Source organism: Gymnogyps californianus, chromosome 3 (genome assembly GCF_018139145.2).
Source record: "Gymnogyps californianus isolate 813 chromosome 3, ASM1813914v2, whole genome shotgun sequence".
NCBI classification, from domain to species: domain Eukaryota; kingdom Metazoa; phylum Chordata; class Aves; order Accipitriformes; family Cathartidae; genus Gymnogyps; species Gymnogyps californianus.
In genome coordinates, this window is record NC_059473.1 from 38,926,300 (window position 1) to 38,942,563 (window position 16,264).

Below are 16,264 nucleotides of genomic sequence, written 5' to 3' on the forward strand. Positions count from 1 at the left end.
AACTTATACCTATTACTGAGAAGCTTTTTAAAATATGTTTTTTCTCAGATCGCATTTTACTAACGTATGTGAGTAGACTTGAACTCAGTGTATTGGTGTTTTCCTGTTATTTATCTTGGCAATACCTCTGTGTCACTTTTTGTTAGTGATCTCATAGGCATCAGAAAAGTAAAAGGATTTTCCTTTTGCTCTGCTGTGAGATCAAAAACTGTCCTGAGTGCCAGTTTTTTAAGGAAAAGAGCTACAGGCGATGTATAGGAGATTATTCACTGCACAGTGATGAAACTTCTGTCAATCTCAAGAATGTTTATGGCTGACATGAGGCTATTTTTGCATTTTTTTCTTTCTTTATTTACAGTGAAGAATGCGAGACCTAACGGCTCAGGTAACGAGCAGTCTGCTGCAGTTTCCAGAGGTGACTATTCAGGCACTTGGGGAAGATGAGATAACCCTAGATTCTGGGCTGTGCGGGAAGTTTTCTGGAGGTGAGCATTTTCCTTTAAATGTGGTCTTGGTAGAAAGTTGTTATTGCGTGGAGGTTACCTGAAACACAGGGTGATAGTATCAGCTGTGTCAGGTTGGTGCTGTTAAGATGCATCAGGTTTCAAGAGAACAAAAAGGATGTTTTAACGATTAAAAATGCTAATATTAAAACATTAGTATAGTTAAAGTTTGAAATCACAACAACCTGCACCAATCTTGTGCTATTAAAATAATTTGCTTAAACATGCTGAGTCAGTGAGCCCTCCTCAATTTTTAAGGAAGTAAAAGGCAATTTTCAAAAAAGTACTAGTGTTGTTTTGGGCCGTCTTTATTTGTACCAGCTCAAGCTCTATGACCATCATAACATCACATGCAGGAATAGTTCTTCTACAATGTTACAGAGGCAAACCCTCCTGCTTTTTCTTCTCTAGTCTGAATAAAAACAGAAGGAAGAGGATAACGCTGTTAAGTGCTGCAGCCGTATTGCCAAAGTATTTAATAGGATGCAGATGAGTACCTAGTGAGAGTTGCTGCAAGTGGCTAAGCAGATTAGGTAGTTGACTTTCTAGGTGATCTGAAAATAGAGCTGGGTGCCTATCTGGATGTCTAGGAGTCTGTTAAGACCAGGTAGAATCTACCTACCTGACTGTAAGTGCAGTAATTGAGTTGTTAATACTTCCTTCGAGTTCAAAGTAGTTCAGTGAAACAAAACGTGTTAAATTCTTTCTGTGGTCAGCACGTGTAAAAGTTTAAATTTACTCATGCAGTGCCCATTTTAAGATAATTTCTTGCTGAAGTCCAAATCTCTGCCCAAAGTAGGCACATGTCAAGTAAAATTAATAAACTAGAAATGAATTGGCTTAGATTTGTTATATTTGAAGTATGCTTTAAGACTTCCATTCCCATATGGATTTAGATGATTTCTAGCAAAAAGAAGCTGAATATGGTATACAGACTATAGATCAGTATATTGTAATCTTTATCCCAAACAATCAAAATTCTTCAGTGCAGGAATGACAAGTACAAATGCAAAACAATAAGGGGGTTAATTTTAAGATGTATTGCTTGAGGGTTTCAATAGGTGATTTTAAATAATTGGCCAGAATTAGGCAAGTCGGTCTTCCGCTGTTAGGTACTTTCACTGAAGGAAAGGGGCAGTAACTGTGATTTTTCCGTCGTTTTCAATCTTCTTTTGGAAATTTGCTTTAGTCAGCTTTCTTTTCTCTTACAGGGAGAAATGGCCTAGCATGGTTGGCGTGTGGCCCTCAACTTGAGGTAGTGAGCTCTGTGACAGGAGAGCGGCTCTCTGCATACCGTTTCAGTGGAGTAAATGAACAGCCTCCCACTGTTCGTGTGGTAAAGGAGTTTTCCTGGCAGAAGAGAACTGGCCTGCTGGTTGGGTTGGAAGAAGCAGAGGGAAGTGTCCTCTGCCTGTACGACCTTGGAATATCAAGAGTGGTTAAAGCAGTTGTTCTTCCAGGAAGGGTACGTGCTTTTTAATCAGAGAAACAAAGCTTTTACGTTGTTAGGTGCTGCATAATCCTGTTGCAGGAAAAGCTTTGGAGTGTCGCTTTGTAGGAGGTACTTTTTCTATATTGCATTAGCATCCTGTCACTTCAGAGTATCCAGTCAAGAGAGCCTCGATGTAACATCTTGGGCTTAACGGTACCATTATCTTTTGAGTTTACTGATAGTAAAACAAGTTTTCTGGTTTTGTTGTAGAGCACAGAGTTACCTAATTCTCCACTTCCACAAAAAGGCCTTGAAAACTATCTTTCTTTGGCCAGAGTGAAAAAGAAAAAAAAACCCTACTCTTTAAAGTGTCTGCGACATACATTTCCTAAACGCTTCATTTCTGTCAGAAATACTGTCTTTTAAAGATCTCCAGCTTCCATAGTTGTGCTGTAAACGACTTGGACGTGTTCCCATGATTCTCAGACGAGCAAGCAGGTGACTTTAGAGCAGAACACGTTTTTATGTTGACTTAGGATAGAAAAAAAGAGCCTTTAGTGAGTTCTCTGACGGATTGTTGAAAGGTTGACTTTCAATCTGCAGTCCTTGAATCTCTGCTTATTGACTATCGTGTTTGTGTAGATGGGATACACTGGTGTAATGTTACTAATTTTTTCTGTCTTCTATAACCCATAAACTCAAATGATGTAGTGTCCCCTAGTCTCATTATCTGAATGTAAGTAAACAAGAATCAGCGTAAGTTAATAGAACATCAAGAGTCACTGTATTTTTATCATCTTAGAATCTGCAAGAAATAAGTCCTTATTTATTACTAGGCTTTCCATAACGTGATTTGGTTTGACTTGCTCAAATACAGGTGGAGTTTTGTTTGTTTGTAATGCTACAGTGTGATTACTAGTAGTAAGCATTTGTACTGTGGTAATTTCTAAAGATATGAATTGGGTTGGTGCTCCACTGTGCTAGTTTGCCTATAATCTTGATAAATCTTAGAGTTTTAGATGGAAAGGCAAGCTGTGTGCTGACATAAGCGTATAATCAGTAAGTAAATTATGTTTGTGAAGAATGACATAGCTTTGTTAAGTTTTTTTTCTTAAGTCGAAGCAAGCTGGGAATAGGAAGAGGAAAGGTTAAGAAGGATCATGTCACATATCGAATCTGTGTCTACAGAAGTGATTTGAAATCAAATGTAGTTATCAGTTGTATTAGGGTGTTTTTCTATACCACAAAAAAATGATTCACGAGAAAATATGAAGAAGCCGTGGGGGGAAAAGTTGGCTGTTGTGTGATGAAGGTTACGAATTTTGGACTAAAGCCAAAGCTTATCTGAATTTTTGCTCTTATGCCCTGAATGCTCTTGATTACAAGCGTGTTTGGTCTGTTGCTTTCATTTTGCTTCCTATCTTTTTGCTATTAGATTAGTTAGATCAGCATAGAGAGGACACAGGTATTGCTAGTTGGACTGTTAACTTCGAAGTTGTGAGTGGGAGTAAGGGTAAGCAAAAACAAGTATATAAACATATATATAAACATATATAAACAAGTAGATAAAACTTGTACTTGGCCACTGTCCATATGTTTTGAATTTATTCTGTAACTCGTACTTGCATATTATGTAACGTATAGTTTGGCTTTTTAATCTGCCTGAATGTTTCTCTGGTTTTCGCAGTAATTATTTTTAAAAGTAAAATGCAGATCTATTTTAACATCACTTTCTGCAGTTTTTGTCATTAATGTTTTAAGGCTTCAGTGAGCACCTTAATTTCTAGACTATTTTCCGTGTGGATCTATTTTCTGTGGACAACTAAGTTGTACGGGTTAATGCTAACTTAGAGTGACTCTGGTCCAAGGTGTCAAGCCATTAGTGTATTAATACAGGGTATTTATAGTGACTGTCTGACTGCCTTTTAGTGTAAGAGTAGCTGTGTAGTCGTTCAGAGACTACAGGAATCAGTTAAAAAAACCAAACTCACAAGCTTAGAATTTTGGCATAATTTTTTTCTTTGTGGGAGCATCTCTCATTGCCCTCTGGATATACACGTGAAATGCAGCAGAAAACTGAAAATGTTAATGGAGTATTATTTGAATTGGATTCTAGTAAAAGCAAATCTGAATTTAAAACATTAATATCTGAATTTAAAACATTAATTATATTAAATTGGTTTATAATGGTTGTATGTTTCAGAACTACTGAATGGTATTTTCACAAATTTTCCTGGTTTGTATGAGGCAGAAGGGCAGCATTCAGATTCAGTGAGCTGAGAAAAGTTTTCTTTGTTCATTCCCAGAATGAGTTGGCAGTAGTCTAGGAGAGCATGAAAAGCCAGTGCATAGCACAGTGGAAAAATACACAGTTTCAGGAGCTTCTACATGGAAAACTGAAGTGTTAAAACGGGGAAACATTTTTGGAAGACTGTGTGCAAAAATGGAAAAGATTCATTTGGAGCCAGTTATACAATGAAAGTAGTCTTAAAAGAAAAAGAAGCTAGAAGCAACACTTGAACTTTGGCTAATTCTGCAGCAAGATATGGACAGCATCTCTGCTTTCCTCATAACAGTCATCAAGACTTGGAGCAGCAAGAATTCAAATAATCAAAACGCTTTTGATAGTCCTTCGAGTAGCAGAGAAGATTGGAAATTTAATTCTATTTATAGGAAATCTGAAACAAAATAAAGTTGTCTAAATTACTATAGGTACTTCTAAGATTAGAATTCTTGTGACCAAGATGAAAGGTAAATTCTGTAGTAGATTGCCAGGCAGTGTAGTCATAGCAAGTGCTTGATACGGGAGAGGAGAAAACTTTGGGGCTTGGGGTTTGGTTATTTTTCCCCACTTCTGGGGGTAAAAAAAAATATTAAAAAATGGACTACCTTGTGATGCTCACTTCTTTGTTTTATTTTCATGTAAAACTTTGTTGTTGATGTAAAGCTTCCTGTTTTCGTTGTGTTGCATTTTGTAAGAAGGCTAAAGGATGGCCTGAGTTCTTTTGTTGTATAGCTTTAGTGCAGGAGTCTCATGTGCTCATATCTCTGCTACGGCAGTCAGTATTGTCCTGGGGCGTGCTGCAGGTGCTGAAAGGTCTGTCTTCGCCTTGTAATAAAGTTGCATGCAGACTGCTTCGCATGTTAAAGAGCAGCGTGCACTTCTTCCTTAGCTGGAGTTAGCTTTTTATCTAACAAGCTGCTGTTCTTTTTGCCGTTTTAGGCTGGCTTTTTACATTTTTATTAACATTGACAAAAGCGCTGGTGTGCATTTAAAACTTTTTTTTCACTTTATCTGGTAGTTATTTTGATTCTAAATGAGGACTAGTGTAGATTTTACTAAGCTAGTATCTCCCTTCAGCACCTTCTAAAAACGTTTCATTCCCATGGAAATGGTGTGTCTGCCGTGCAAGTTGACCGCTGCCTCGTCGGACTTACGGCCATGCTTTATCCTAATACCTGTTTGGCAAAGAAGCTATAGACTGTATCGCAGTGCTGATGGGCTGTGAGCAGTGGGAGAACTAGATTTAGTTTTGTCTTTCTTACTTAAGTCCCTTAAATATGATAAAGTTTCTTGCATATAACTGATCTTGTGTGTTTTCTTAGAGTTAATTATTTCTCAGTAGGAAATGGAAATTGGTAAGCTGTAATAATAGAATGCACCATTTAAGTTGAAGTTAATTCAGTTAAATAACCGTAGGCAATCTAGTAAATGGAAGGCAGTAACAGATTTTTGTACAGGGCTTATTTTTTTCTTTTTTCTTGATATAATTGGAAACAATGCTTTGTTTTTAAGCCTTATGATTCTGTATTTACTTTCTTGTTTCTGATGTGCTAATTCTGGCTTCAGTTTTGAATGATTTCTATTTAGCTTGTCAAACAGCTTAAATATTAACTTGTAGTTTTCCTGTAGGTAACTGCTATAGAACCCATAACTAACCATGGAGGAGCCAGCGTGAGCACTCGGCACCTACATCAGAGTCTGCGATGGCTCTTTGGAGTGGCAGCAGTGGCTACAGATGTTGGTCATCTACTTCTGGTTGACCTTTGTTTGGATGATTTGTCTTGCAGTCAGAATGAAATAGAAGCATCGGGTAAGCTTGCAGTTTTTAAACTTCAATTTAAAAGTAAGAAACCTGTGTCTTTTAAATAAACAATATGCATTCCACTTTGAAGATACTAGTGTGCAGACATTTCTGACTGCTGATTACAGGTGGTGGTTTGACATTGTGTAGTCCTGAACTGATTGAAAATGGGAGCAGCTTAATACTCCTTCTGATGTTATGAATGCCCCCCTCCCACCAGGATCCCTATGTCACTATGATTCTTGCCAGTGAGGTGGAATCTTACCATCGGAGTCGGTGCAGCTGCCTGATAGGACGTTGTGTCAGAGGTGCCCTATTTCTTGGGAATGTTCTTCTGCTTCTGTTAATTGACTTGGGACAAATTTTAGGCTTGTTTTTTAAAATAAATCCGACTTATCAAAACCCAAGCATTTGGATGAATGAAATCTCTAATTTGTGTGTTCAGATTGCATAGGCTGTTTTGGCTATTACAACAGTGGCTTCAGGAGTTGATGTCACTTCAGATAGCTTCATCATGAGGCCCAAACTCCTGATTTACAGAGTCCAAGAAGAATTTGTCTATGAAGGTTACACTTTTACCTGGTTTTGAAATACGACTGAGAATACCTGTCCGTTCAGAGAGTTCTTATGTTCTTTGAATACATACAAAATAGAAATAGCAAAAAAAGTGTTGCATATGCGGGTATTTTGCCTGGAACCGTAGAATTAGATTATACGTGTTGTCACGTCAGTGTTTAAAATGCAACCTAAATGGCATAACACATTCATTCATTGCGTGGTTTTGTGTGTGTAGATCTAGAAGTTGTCACTAGAATTCCTGCTGAAGTTCCTCAAAGAAGAGAAACTGTGACCAGAGAAGGGAGACATCTCTGTTTTCAACTACAAAATCCTTCAGGAACAGCAATATCAACCCTGTGCTACATAAGCAGAAGCAATCAGCTCGTTGTGGGTTTTTCAGATGGCTACCTGTCACTATGGAACACGAAAACTTTGAAGAGGGAGTAAGTAGGCCTTTACACTTGGCCATGCCTGGAGGAGGTGCAGGGGTCTCAATTTTTTGCTTAAGGAAGTATGTTAATTTAAAGAGAACTTTTTCAGGGACTGAAATTTTGAGTGTAAGCTTGGGTTTTTTAGAAATACTCTTCTGAAATAACAAGTCATCCACGGATTAAGTGGACCGCCTTCTCCCCAATGGACTAGGATTGTTTTCCTTATTGTGCCTGTGGATTGAGGAATTGTGGAAAGCATGCTTCTCCGGGTTATGTCAAGCAGTTAGGATGTGATTGAGCTGATTTTTATAGGACAGTTTGTTCTATCGGTAGTATTCAGTGAAACCAGGAAATGTGAGTATTTCGACGAAACAGATTTTAGAAATTATTTTTCAGAACCAGTGAATGCAATTAGGGCATACCTTGAAAGGCTTAAGTATGTTAATAATGTGATTCTGGTGATAATATTCTTTAAAGTGTCCAGGATGAAACTAGTGAGACATGACAAATCAATAGCTGATCTTTGCCGGAAAATATATTCTTTCCTACATTTCAGCCTTGACTGAAACAGGGGATTGACCCGTTCCAAGGCAACGATGCATGCGAATGAAAGTTTGCTTGGAACATTTGGAGATGAGAATAAGGGACATGTAAATTTACAAGCAATAGAAAAATTAAGAGATGATTTTAAATCTGCCAAAGAGCAATCTCACTTGAAATATTTGACCACATTCAGATAGGGATTCACTTCAGCAAATCTGCAGTGACTCACCAGAAACTATTGGATACATAAATAGACAGTGGAGGAGTAATTAGGTGGCAAGAACAGATTGTGCAGGTTCAGAAGTCTGGAGGAAAAATGCTTTGCATAGTGCAAGTAAAGAAATGAGAAACTACTTCTGTTTGGTGCTGGTTTAAATCTGTTCAGAAGATATGCTCCATTTTAAGTTCAATATTGAAGTAGGCTACAACAGTAGGAACAACCTTTTGCCTGGCAGCTGAAGTAGTCATTTCTGTTCCTCCTCCTCCTCAGGCAGAGGAGGACATAAACCCAGGTTATTGCATTTGATGGACAGTAATTTCCTCACCTCTTGACTGTTGCATAAAAAGTAGTTGCTTCCTTGACTCACTTGTTTGAGATGGAAGTGTGACCTTCTGTACTTTGAGGATAAGCATGTAAGGAGAAGCTCTTTTCTCAGAAGATGCTTTTACCCTTCTACAAACAGTTAGGGCCAGTAGGCTCACCTTTTTTCTTTTTTCTCTTTTTTTTTTTTTTTTTTGTAATACCTGTAGGCACCACTCTCAGCTTGAAGGAGGAAGGATTCCTGTCTATGCTGTTACTTTTCAAGAGCCTGAGAATGATCCTCGCAATTGTTGCTACTTGTGGGCTGTTCAGTCTACACAAGAAAGGTGACTAAAAAGCTTACTATAAGCCACTGAATTTTTTTTTTTTTAAATATTTGTTCACATACAGCATATGTACATATAGTTGTTTTGTTTATTTAGCTGTGCGGGAGATTCTCTCAGGTACGGAAGGTGTTAAGCTTACAATGCAATTTTTACAGGATTTACCAGATGTGAAGAGGGACCTGCTAGTTCCTATCTTCTGAAAGAAGGCAAAGCAACAGTGGCTATATTTGTGTGCTTGCATTCTTAAATGGTTTCCTTTGTTTCTTGATGACTGCTTCATGATTTATTTGATATTCGCACCATGGTATTAAAATACCATTAAGAGTAGTTGAGGCTGCAGATGTAGAACACTAAATGTGCCGGTATAACAGCCTGCTGCCCTTGAAGGGGGGAGGTGACACTATTGCTGATTACCTTGTGCCAACTTTAGCAGGCTTTGGAGCCTTCGTGAGCCGGTTCAGCTCACCTGGCAGAGAACGATCGCTGTTCAGCAGAAAAGTCAATGGTTTCCTGCTGGGCTAATGAATCACATCAGGATGTGGAAAGGTGCAGTGTATGCGAGAGAGGGACTGGAACTTTGGTGGCAAGGGAAGGGGAGAAAGATCTCTGTCTTTCAGCACCAGCAAGCTATTTCATCAGCTCAGCTGTTCATAGAGTGGCAATCTTTTTAAGTCTGACTTTCAAGCAGTTTTGATTGAGCACTCTTCACTGTGAAGAACTATTTCCAACAATTTTTAGTCCATACAACATATTAAAGCTTTCAAATTGTATGCTTGGCATTTGCCCCTGAAGCTGTTAGTGTCAGAATTTCCTCCTTTATATTTTAGCGGCTAAATGTGACCAATTATCATGTTTTGGGCAGTGGTGTTTTTCTTTTCGGCAAGAGCATGCTATTAAGAAAACTTCAGGCTAGATGTAATAAAATGATAACGAGGACTATAAAGCAGCTTTGTAATCAGACTTCATAATTTATGCCTTTTTCAGTGAAGGTGATGTTGTGAGTTTACATCTGTTGCAGTTAGCATTTGGTGACAGAAAACGCTTGGCATCAGGACAAGTCCTGTATGAGGTAAGACGTGCATGTATGTGAAAAGACGAAAATAGTAATTTTGTCTACGTGAGTATCAGTTAAGTCGGCAGGGGTAATATTTACCATCAAAGTTCAGAGATGATTGAAAAAAAAATCTTTTGCTGAGTCTTCTTGGGCATGGCCTTTGTCCATACTTTTTGAAAACAAGTCATACAATTTTATACTGCAGTGTCGTGTGTTCCAACTAGATTCATCTGCAAAGAGCCCGTATAAATTCAATTCCTGAAAAGGAAGCAGCTTTTACCAATAAAATTATTCTTCATTTAAACACCAAATTAATGGCATGTAGGAAGAGAAGACAGGGCTTTGAATAGCTTTGTTTAACCAAACTGCAGACTTGAATAAGCTGCTGTCTGTCTCCCTTTCTTAAAATATGGTCATATAGCTTTATTCTTTTCTGTTCTTTGGTTTTATATTCCTCCTCTTCTTTTGAGCTCTGTCAGCTGGACTTCAAATGAAATGTAGCTACAGTGTCTCTTAAGTGTTGACCCTGAAACTTAGTAGCTGTAAAGATAACTCTTCCCACTTTTTTGGCTGGGTTACCTATGAAATCTACTCTTAAAGCCAGCAAAACACATAAATACAGTAAACAGTGGTATGATTTGGTCAAAAGAGTACACATACATTTTTAGAACTGGCTCCAAAGATGTTGTGTTTAAAATATAGATGAGGTATCATTATATCTCAGATACCTAACAGATATAAGACGCATCTGTATAATGTAGAATTCTATTCAGTAGTATGCTTGGAATGCTTCCAAAATCTTTTAGAGGGGAAAGTAATCTTAATTCAGAGCAATTCTTTCCTCCTATTTCGATACTTTCTCTTGCATATTCTCAAGACGTATGGAACGAAATAGGGGTGATTCTTGTATTGTGGTACTCTGTTTTTATAGGGACTAAGCACTTAGATTTTTTTTTTTTTTTTGAAGGAGTTTAAATTTTGACCTTTTCTTTTTCCTTGTATATAGGAAAGCTCCTTCCTCATTTGTAAGTGTTGCTTTTGAATAGATAAAGGTTAGGTGTTTGGAAAAGGTGGTGTTTCTTTAAAATGCATTATCTGTCATGGTGACAAAGTAGAAATATCTTCAAGTGATTCAGCGTGTTCTACATATGGTGGTCATCTCTTTATCTTTGTTGATGTGCAGGGGTTTTATGACATAAATATACAGTGTTCTAGAGGAACAGAGCATCCTGACCGGGTTTTTTAATTTTAAAAAGGCTTTCATTGCAGTGCACTGCTGCATCTCTTGTAGTGCTCTAAGCACTTTGGCAGGTTGATGGGAGGAAGATTCTTTGATCTTTCTCCGGTTTCACTTTTGAACTTCTGCTTTGTTTTATCCTCTTTTAAAAGTTACTTGTAGCTACAGCCTTAGCAGTGGCAAAGACAATACCTTGTACTGTGTGCTGTTTTGGAAAAAAAGCAGTTGTCTATATCAGTTTCTCTTGTGGCTACTTTGTTCTGTCTCAACACTTCAATGTTAAAATGTGGGACCTTTAACTATTCGGCAATTCTTTGTCTCGGTCATCTTGTTTTCCTGAATGAGGTGTGACGAGTGTCAGTTTTTACCTCAGAAGGTTGAAATGTTTCATCAGCCTTTAAAAATGGGTCTACTCGAAATTCCAGTTGACAGTCTTTAAAAAAAGCATACAAGGGGATTAAATAATGTTATTGTGTTTGTGACCTGAGAAAGCTGTGGTGTAGTTACTGTAAGAGCTTTAACCTGCTACAGACCATGCAACCAGTACTACATTCACAGGCTTATAAGAGGTGTCAGGCACCAGTCTCTGGATTTGAGATATTTTACTGCCCTGCTGTTTCTGCTTCCCTGTGATGAGTGTTGTGGAAGATTGAAACAGGAACCAATCTTACAAGGTAGTTGAAGAGCGAACTAAACAGCTGGACCCTCTGGGGAGAAAAGACAGTTTCTCCAGCTAGCTTCCAGATGAGCCACTTACACATGTAGCATCCTACCAAGAACTGATAACACCTACTGCCAAAAAAACCCAAACCAAAACCAACTCCCACCCCACCCCCCCAAAAAAAACCCCAAAGATGCATTAGGACAGGATCTGTGCTCTACAGGGGACACTTTTAGTCTCAGAATACTTCTTTGTAGTCACAGATCAGTCAGTACTACATGGCTGTCTGCCTACATGGCTGGCTGAGTCAAGGTTCTTGTCCATCTTCAGTGGCAGAAAATTTAAGAGCTGTTCCCAATTGCCAGGCCAAGCTTGAGTAAACAAGGAGGAATCTACTGTCGACCCTTGTTCATTGAACAGAGTTCATAGCAGCTTGCAAGACTTGTCTACTACAGCAGTGCTTTACTTTCCAGGAATCAGACCTGAGGCTATGAAACAGTGCATCTTTGACTTTGTATCGTGGTAAAAAGTCACGACTAGGACTTCTGGAACATGTGGCACTGTCTTTTTAGAAATGAGCCTCAAACTTCTGTCCCCATTGCCTTCGAGGCTGGTTTAAATCTGTGCTCAAGTAATTAACCTGATGGTGTGTTTCAGTTACGCTCTCAAAGATCTTTTTTATACCATCTCAGCAGTTGCTAAATCTAGTGCATCCAGTCGTGGTCATGGAGCACATCTTTGCCTTTGTCCTACACAATGCTTGCAGATGGACAGAGTATACAGTCTCTGCTTTCATATCAGAGCCTGACCAGTGCATCTCATTTGAAAACTGTCTTCATATTTTACTGGTCAATAAAGTCATTACTTCATACCTTCCACACAGTGGAGTTCCTTAACTTAGATACGCTTGCCCCACCGTGGAAAATTTAAAATACACTGTTTTGCTTCAGAAGTTGTCTTAGGCAGGAATTGTTTGATATCTTTTTTCCCTTCCCCTCTGCCCCAACTCTGTGGGGGACTGGCTCTTCATAGATGAATAAAAGTTGAAATTTCTAGCAGTTAAAATTAGTCTCTAACAGGTTTATGGAGTTTTAGTACTTTATCTGATGAAGCGGTCTTTTGGAATGGTGGACGTCTTTTTCAGGACAACATCTTTTATTAAAATTGGTTTTAGTGATTATTCCTTCTATAATAAAAATGAGATTCTTTGCTTAGGCTTCATGCTAATTTTGCAAAGAGACGGTTTAGATTTTTCTTCTCTACTCTGCACATGTCTCTTATTTCCAAAGTTACTTGATAAAATAGGATGGACTCTGCATGCTTCAGAGCAAATTTTAGCTAGGGAAATGCTAAATTTTGAAAAGTGCAAAACTTTTACAGCCAAACTTATCTGTTACAGTTTGACACTTAATTCTCCTGCATGGCAGATGTAGTTTCTATTTGCCGTCAGAAATAAGCTCATGGGAAATATACAATATAATATGCATATTATATTAGATATATACGTTCTTTCATATCTAACTATAATGTATGTTTTTATCTCAAAATGACCTTTTCTCTCTTCTTTTATGTTTTCCCAAGGGTTTGGAATACTGTGACGAAAGGTACAGTTTAGATCTCACGGGTGGAGTCTTTCCCTTGAGAGGGCAGACCAGCAATACCAAATTACTCAGCTGTCAGACTGTAGAAAAATTTCGCAACCATGTTGACAGAGAGGATAGCGTTAATGAAGGTTTGTTCTGATGTCCATGTTTGGTTATTCTAAAATAAATGGGTTTGGAATCTAAGCAATGAATGCTGTTCTGTACCCACAGTCTGAAGGTCTTAAATATCTGTGTAGATTAGCTTGTTGGGCTTATTTAAAAAGAAAAATTGGGTGCTGAAGTTATGTGGGACTTCTTTAAGGGAAAAAATAGGTTTTGTTGTATGCTTGCTGACATGCTATAGCGATGTATGGTGGGGTCATCTGTAGAATGTTTGTCAGTTGTTTTATTCCTCCAGCTGTCATCTTTGAACAATAAGATCCTTCTCTTCATAGCTGAGAAACGTTACCTGAATCTTTTTTTTCCCCTGTTCAAACCGATGTCTGCATCCAGTTGGCAGCCGGTCACAAGCGGTGTTCCCCAGGGCTCAGTACTGGGACCAGTTCTGTTTAATATCTTTATCAATGATCTGGACGAGGGGATAGAGTGCACCCTCACTAAGTTTGCAGACGACACCAAACATCTGGAAATGGCACATCTGGAAATTAATCATGCCAGCCGAGCGATACAAGTGTATATGATAATTATTTGTATGCTTTCTAAAAGTAGCAATGTATGTGTTCCTAGCATATTTTTTTTGCTAAACTGTTCATCTAGCTAACCGTCTTGATCAACTCTTAATGTATGGAAAACTTAATTAGCTAATAATTGTGTATTTGATTTGGCTTAGAACTGATACAATTTGACCAAGAAAAAGGGGCAGAATGACTGAAACCTACCACAGAGATGTTTGCTATTCCATAAATTTTTTTTGTTATTCTTGGGAAGTGTTGTGTTTCATGAGTGCTATAACAGAATTAAGCCAAAATAGAAAGTGGTTTTTTAAAAATATCAGATATATTTTCTACAAATAAGAAACAATGTCTTGTCTTTTACAGTAATATCTCCTGACACCAGTGTATCAATCTTCAGTTGGCAAGTGAATACATATGGTCAGGGAAAACCATCTACCTATTTGGGTGTATTTGACATTAATCGCTGGTATCATGCTCAAATGCCAGATTCACTAAGGTAGTTTTTTGTTAAGTTGTTTTCAATATCCCTACAAATAATTCATTTGAAAGTTGCCATTTAGCTTATGCCCTTGTTTTCTTTAAGGCCAGAAGAATTCCTTCATGACTGCCCCTATTTTGCATTGTGGTCACTGGATACTGTAGTAAGCATGACTTCTCCAAACCTCATTTTGGATATTCTGGTACATGAGCGGAGTCTAAGTCGGGGAGTTCCTCCTTCTTATCCACCACCTGAGCAGTTTTTTAATCCAAGCACCTATAATTTTGGTAGGTATTTCACTGCTTTTAATAGTGATAAGCTTAAACTGAGGTCAAATGCCATTTATTGGTTCTCTTGTTCATTGTTTGTCACTCAAAAACCAAACCAAAAAACCCCAAACCCCCACAAACCCAGCTCTGATTGCCTTCTACTAACAAGGTATTTAATATTGTGAAACATATCTGACAGTCTGCTGAGTTCTGGGGTTTGGTGCTTTTGTAATGTAGCCTGTGAAGTGGTGATGGTCATAAAATGAAATGACTTTGAACTGAAGCTCAAAGCACAGCACCTTGATAGCACTAGAGATAAAATTTCTACACGCGGTAATTATTTTTAAAAAGTTTGTAAGTGATGTGATGAAGAAAATGGGTACTCAGTTATATCTTTCCAGATACTGCCATTTAAAAAATGTAAACTGGTCATAACATAACTGTGCGAGTGTGGAAGGTGTCAAACGGTCATTGTTTCTGCAGATGGTACGTGCTTGCTGAACTCCGGAGTTGTTCATATGACTTGCACCGGCTTCCAGAAGGAGGTGATCTTTTACTGTATCTTTATTGAGGATGTCAAGAGATGTACCTTTTCTAAGTTTTCTATTGCACTGCTTTCAGTGTCGGAGACCCTTTTATGCTCATCCTGCCCACCCACACGCATAATTGCAATTGTATCCTGCCCGTTTTATGCAAATGGTAACGTTTTAGGTCCACTCTTGGGACTGTGGAACTACCCCTGTCTCCTGTTGAAGCACGATCAGGGACTGAATGTCTAGAAAGGAATACAACATTGCTCTAGGAGCAAGAACAAAAATGTTGTGGAAGTTGGGGAAAGCTGTTACTTCTTTATTACCCACCAGTCGAACTGCCTGCATAGTCTTGAGTTAGGGTTTTGATCCCTGACTAATTTGAAAAAGGAGGACAGAATGGAGAAAATCAAAGATTATTTAACTGTTTGAGAAGAAAATTTTTTTCTCCCAGACTTGGCTAAATTATAACTTCTGAGCCACTGCACAGCTTGTGACAAATAATTCTGAATTAAGTTTCAGCTCACTAAATACTTCCAATATAAATCAGCTTCTGCACAAACAAGCACAGAAAAGGTCTTCCAAAGTGTAATTTAAAGTTCTCTGTTAGTTTTAGCCTATATAGAATGTATTTTCTGTCAGTGTTCAGGGAAAAAGAAAGGCCTGTGTATTGACAGAGAAGCTAGAAAATACTTAATTAAGTGTTGCAAGGGCTGATATTTTGTTTTACAGGATTTTGTAAAATAAACTGTAATGAACAAGTTTGGCTGCCGTCTTTAAGACTCTACATAGTAATGCTTACTCAGATTGCTAACCTAAAGCATATTACTGACGCAAGCTTTCTGACAGTTTAAGTGGACATTTATATTACTTCTCTTAGTGGTTATCCAGAACCTTAGTGATTGAATAATAAAGCTGTCTTAATCTGTAGTTTTTGATTGATGTTTCAGACCTTGAATTTTTTGAAGAAATCTGGTCCTTCAATAAGTGAAGCCATTCATGATAGCTACAATAGGTGTCTTGTAGCTGGCTTGCTGTCTCCAAGACTAGTTGATGTCCAGCCATCCAGTTTGAGTCAGGTGAGTGTGTATCAGGGAATCAAGGGGGAAATCCCTCCATCTTGTCTGACAGGGCTGTAGAGGCTACGAGACATGATCATTGATTTGCATAATATTTGCAAGTTGCACTGAAATGCAGGTGTTGACTTTAGTTAGCAGAAGTAATAGTATCCTTAGATCCAAACTACTGAGTTGGACTGGGAACAGCCCAAATAGATCTGTCTTTAGGGACCCGTCTATTAATTTTGTGCCACTGATACGCACAAGGAAGCGTGCAGTC

General features: G+C 38.2%; 1 protein-coding gene across 2 annotated transcripts in view; it reads left to right on the plus strand.

Annotated features, from left to right (window-relative positions):
- Window positions 1-16,264, plus strand: part of LOC127015208 (protein ELYS-like) — a 49,108-nt gene that overhangs the window by 5,939 nt on the left and 26,905 nt on the right. For both annotated transcript variants that reach the window (XM_050894997.1, XM_050894998.1), the window contains exons 2-12: window positions 359-485; window positions 1,715-1,968; window positions 5,849-6,029; window positions 6,814-7,021; window positions 8,303-8,419; window positions 9,404-9,488; window positions 12,953-13,103; window positions 14,013-14,145; window positions 14,233-14,414; window positions 14,880-14,941; window positions 15,877-16,005. In XM_050894997.1, coding sequence (XP_050750954.1) covers window positions 365-485; window positions 1,715-1,968; window positions 5,849-6,029; window positions 6,814-7,021; window positions 8,303-8,419; window positions 9,404-9,488; window positions 12,953-13,103; window positions 14,013-14,145; window positions 14,233-14,414; window positions 14,880-14,941; window positions 15,877-16,005 — 1,623 coding nt within the window. In that variant the 5' untranslated portion in view covers window positions 359-364. The remainder of the gene's footprint in view (window positions 1-358; window positions 486-1,714; window positions 1,969-5,848; window positions 6,030-6,813; window positions 7,022-8,302; window positions 8,420-9,403; window positions 9,489-12,952; window positions 13,104-14,012; window positions 14,146-14,232; window positions 14,415-14,879; window positions 14,942-15,876; window positions 16,006-16,264) is intronic.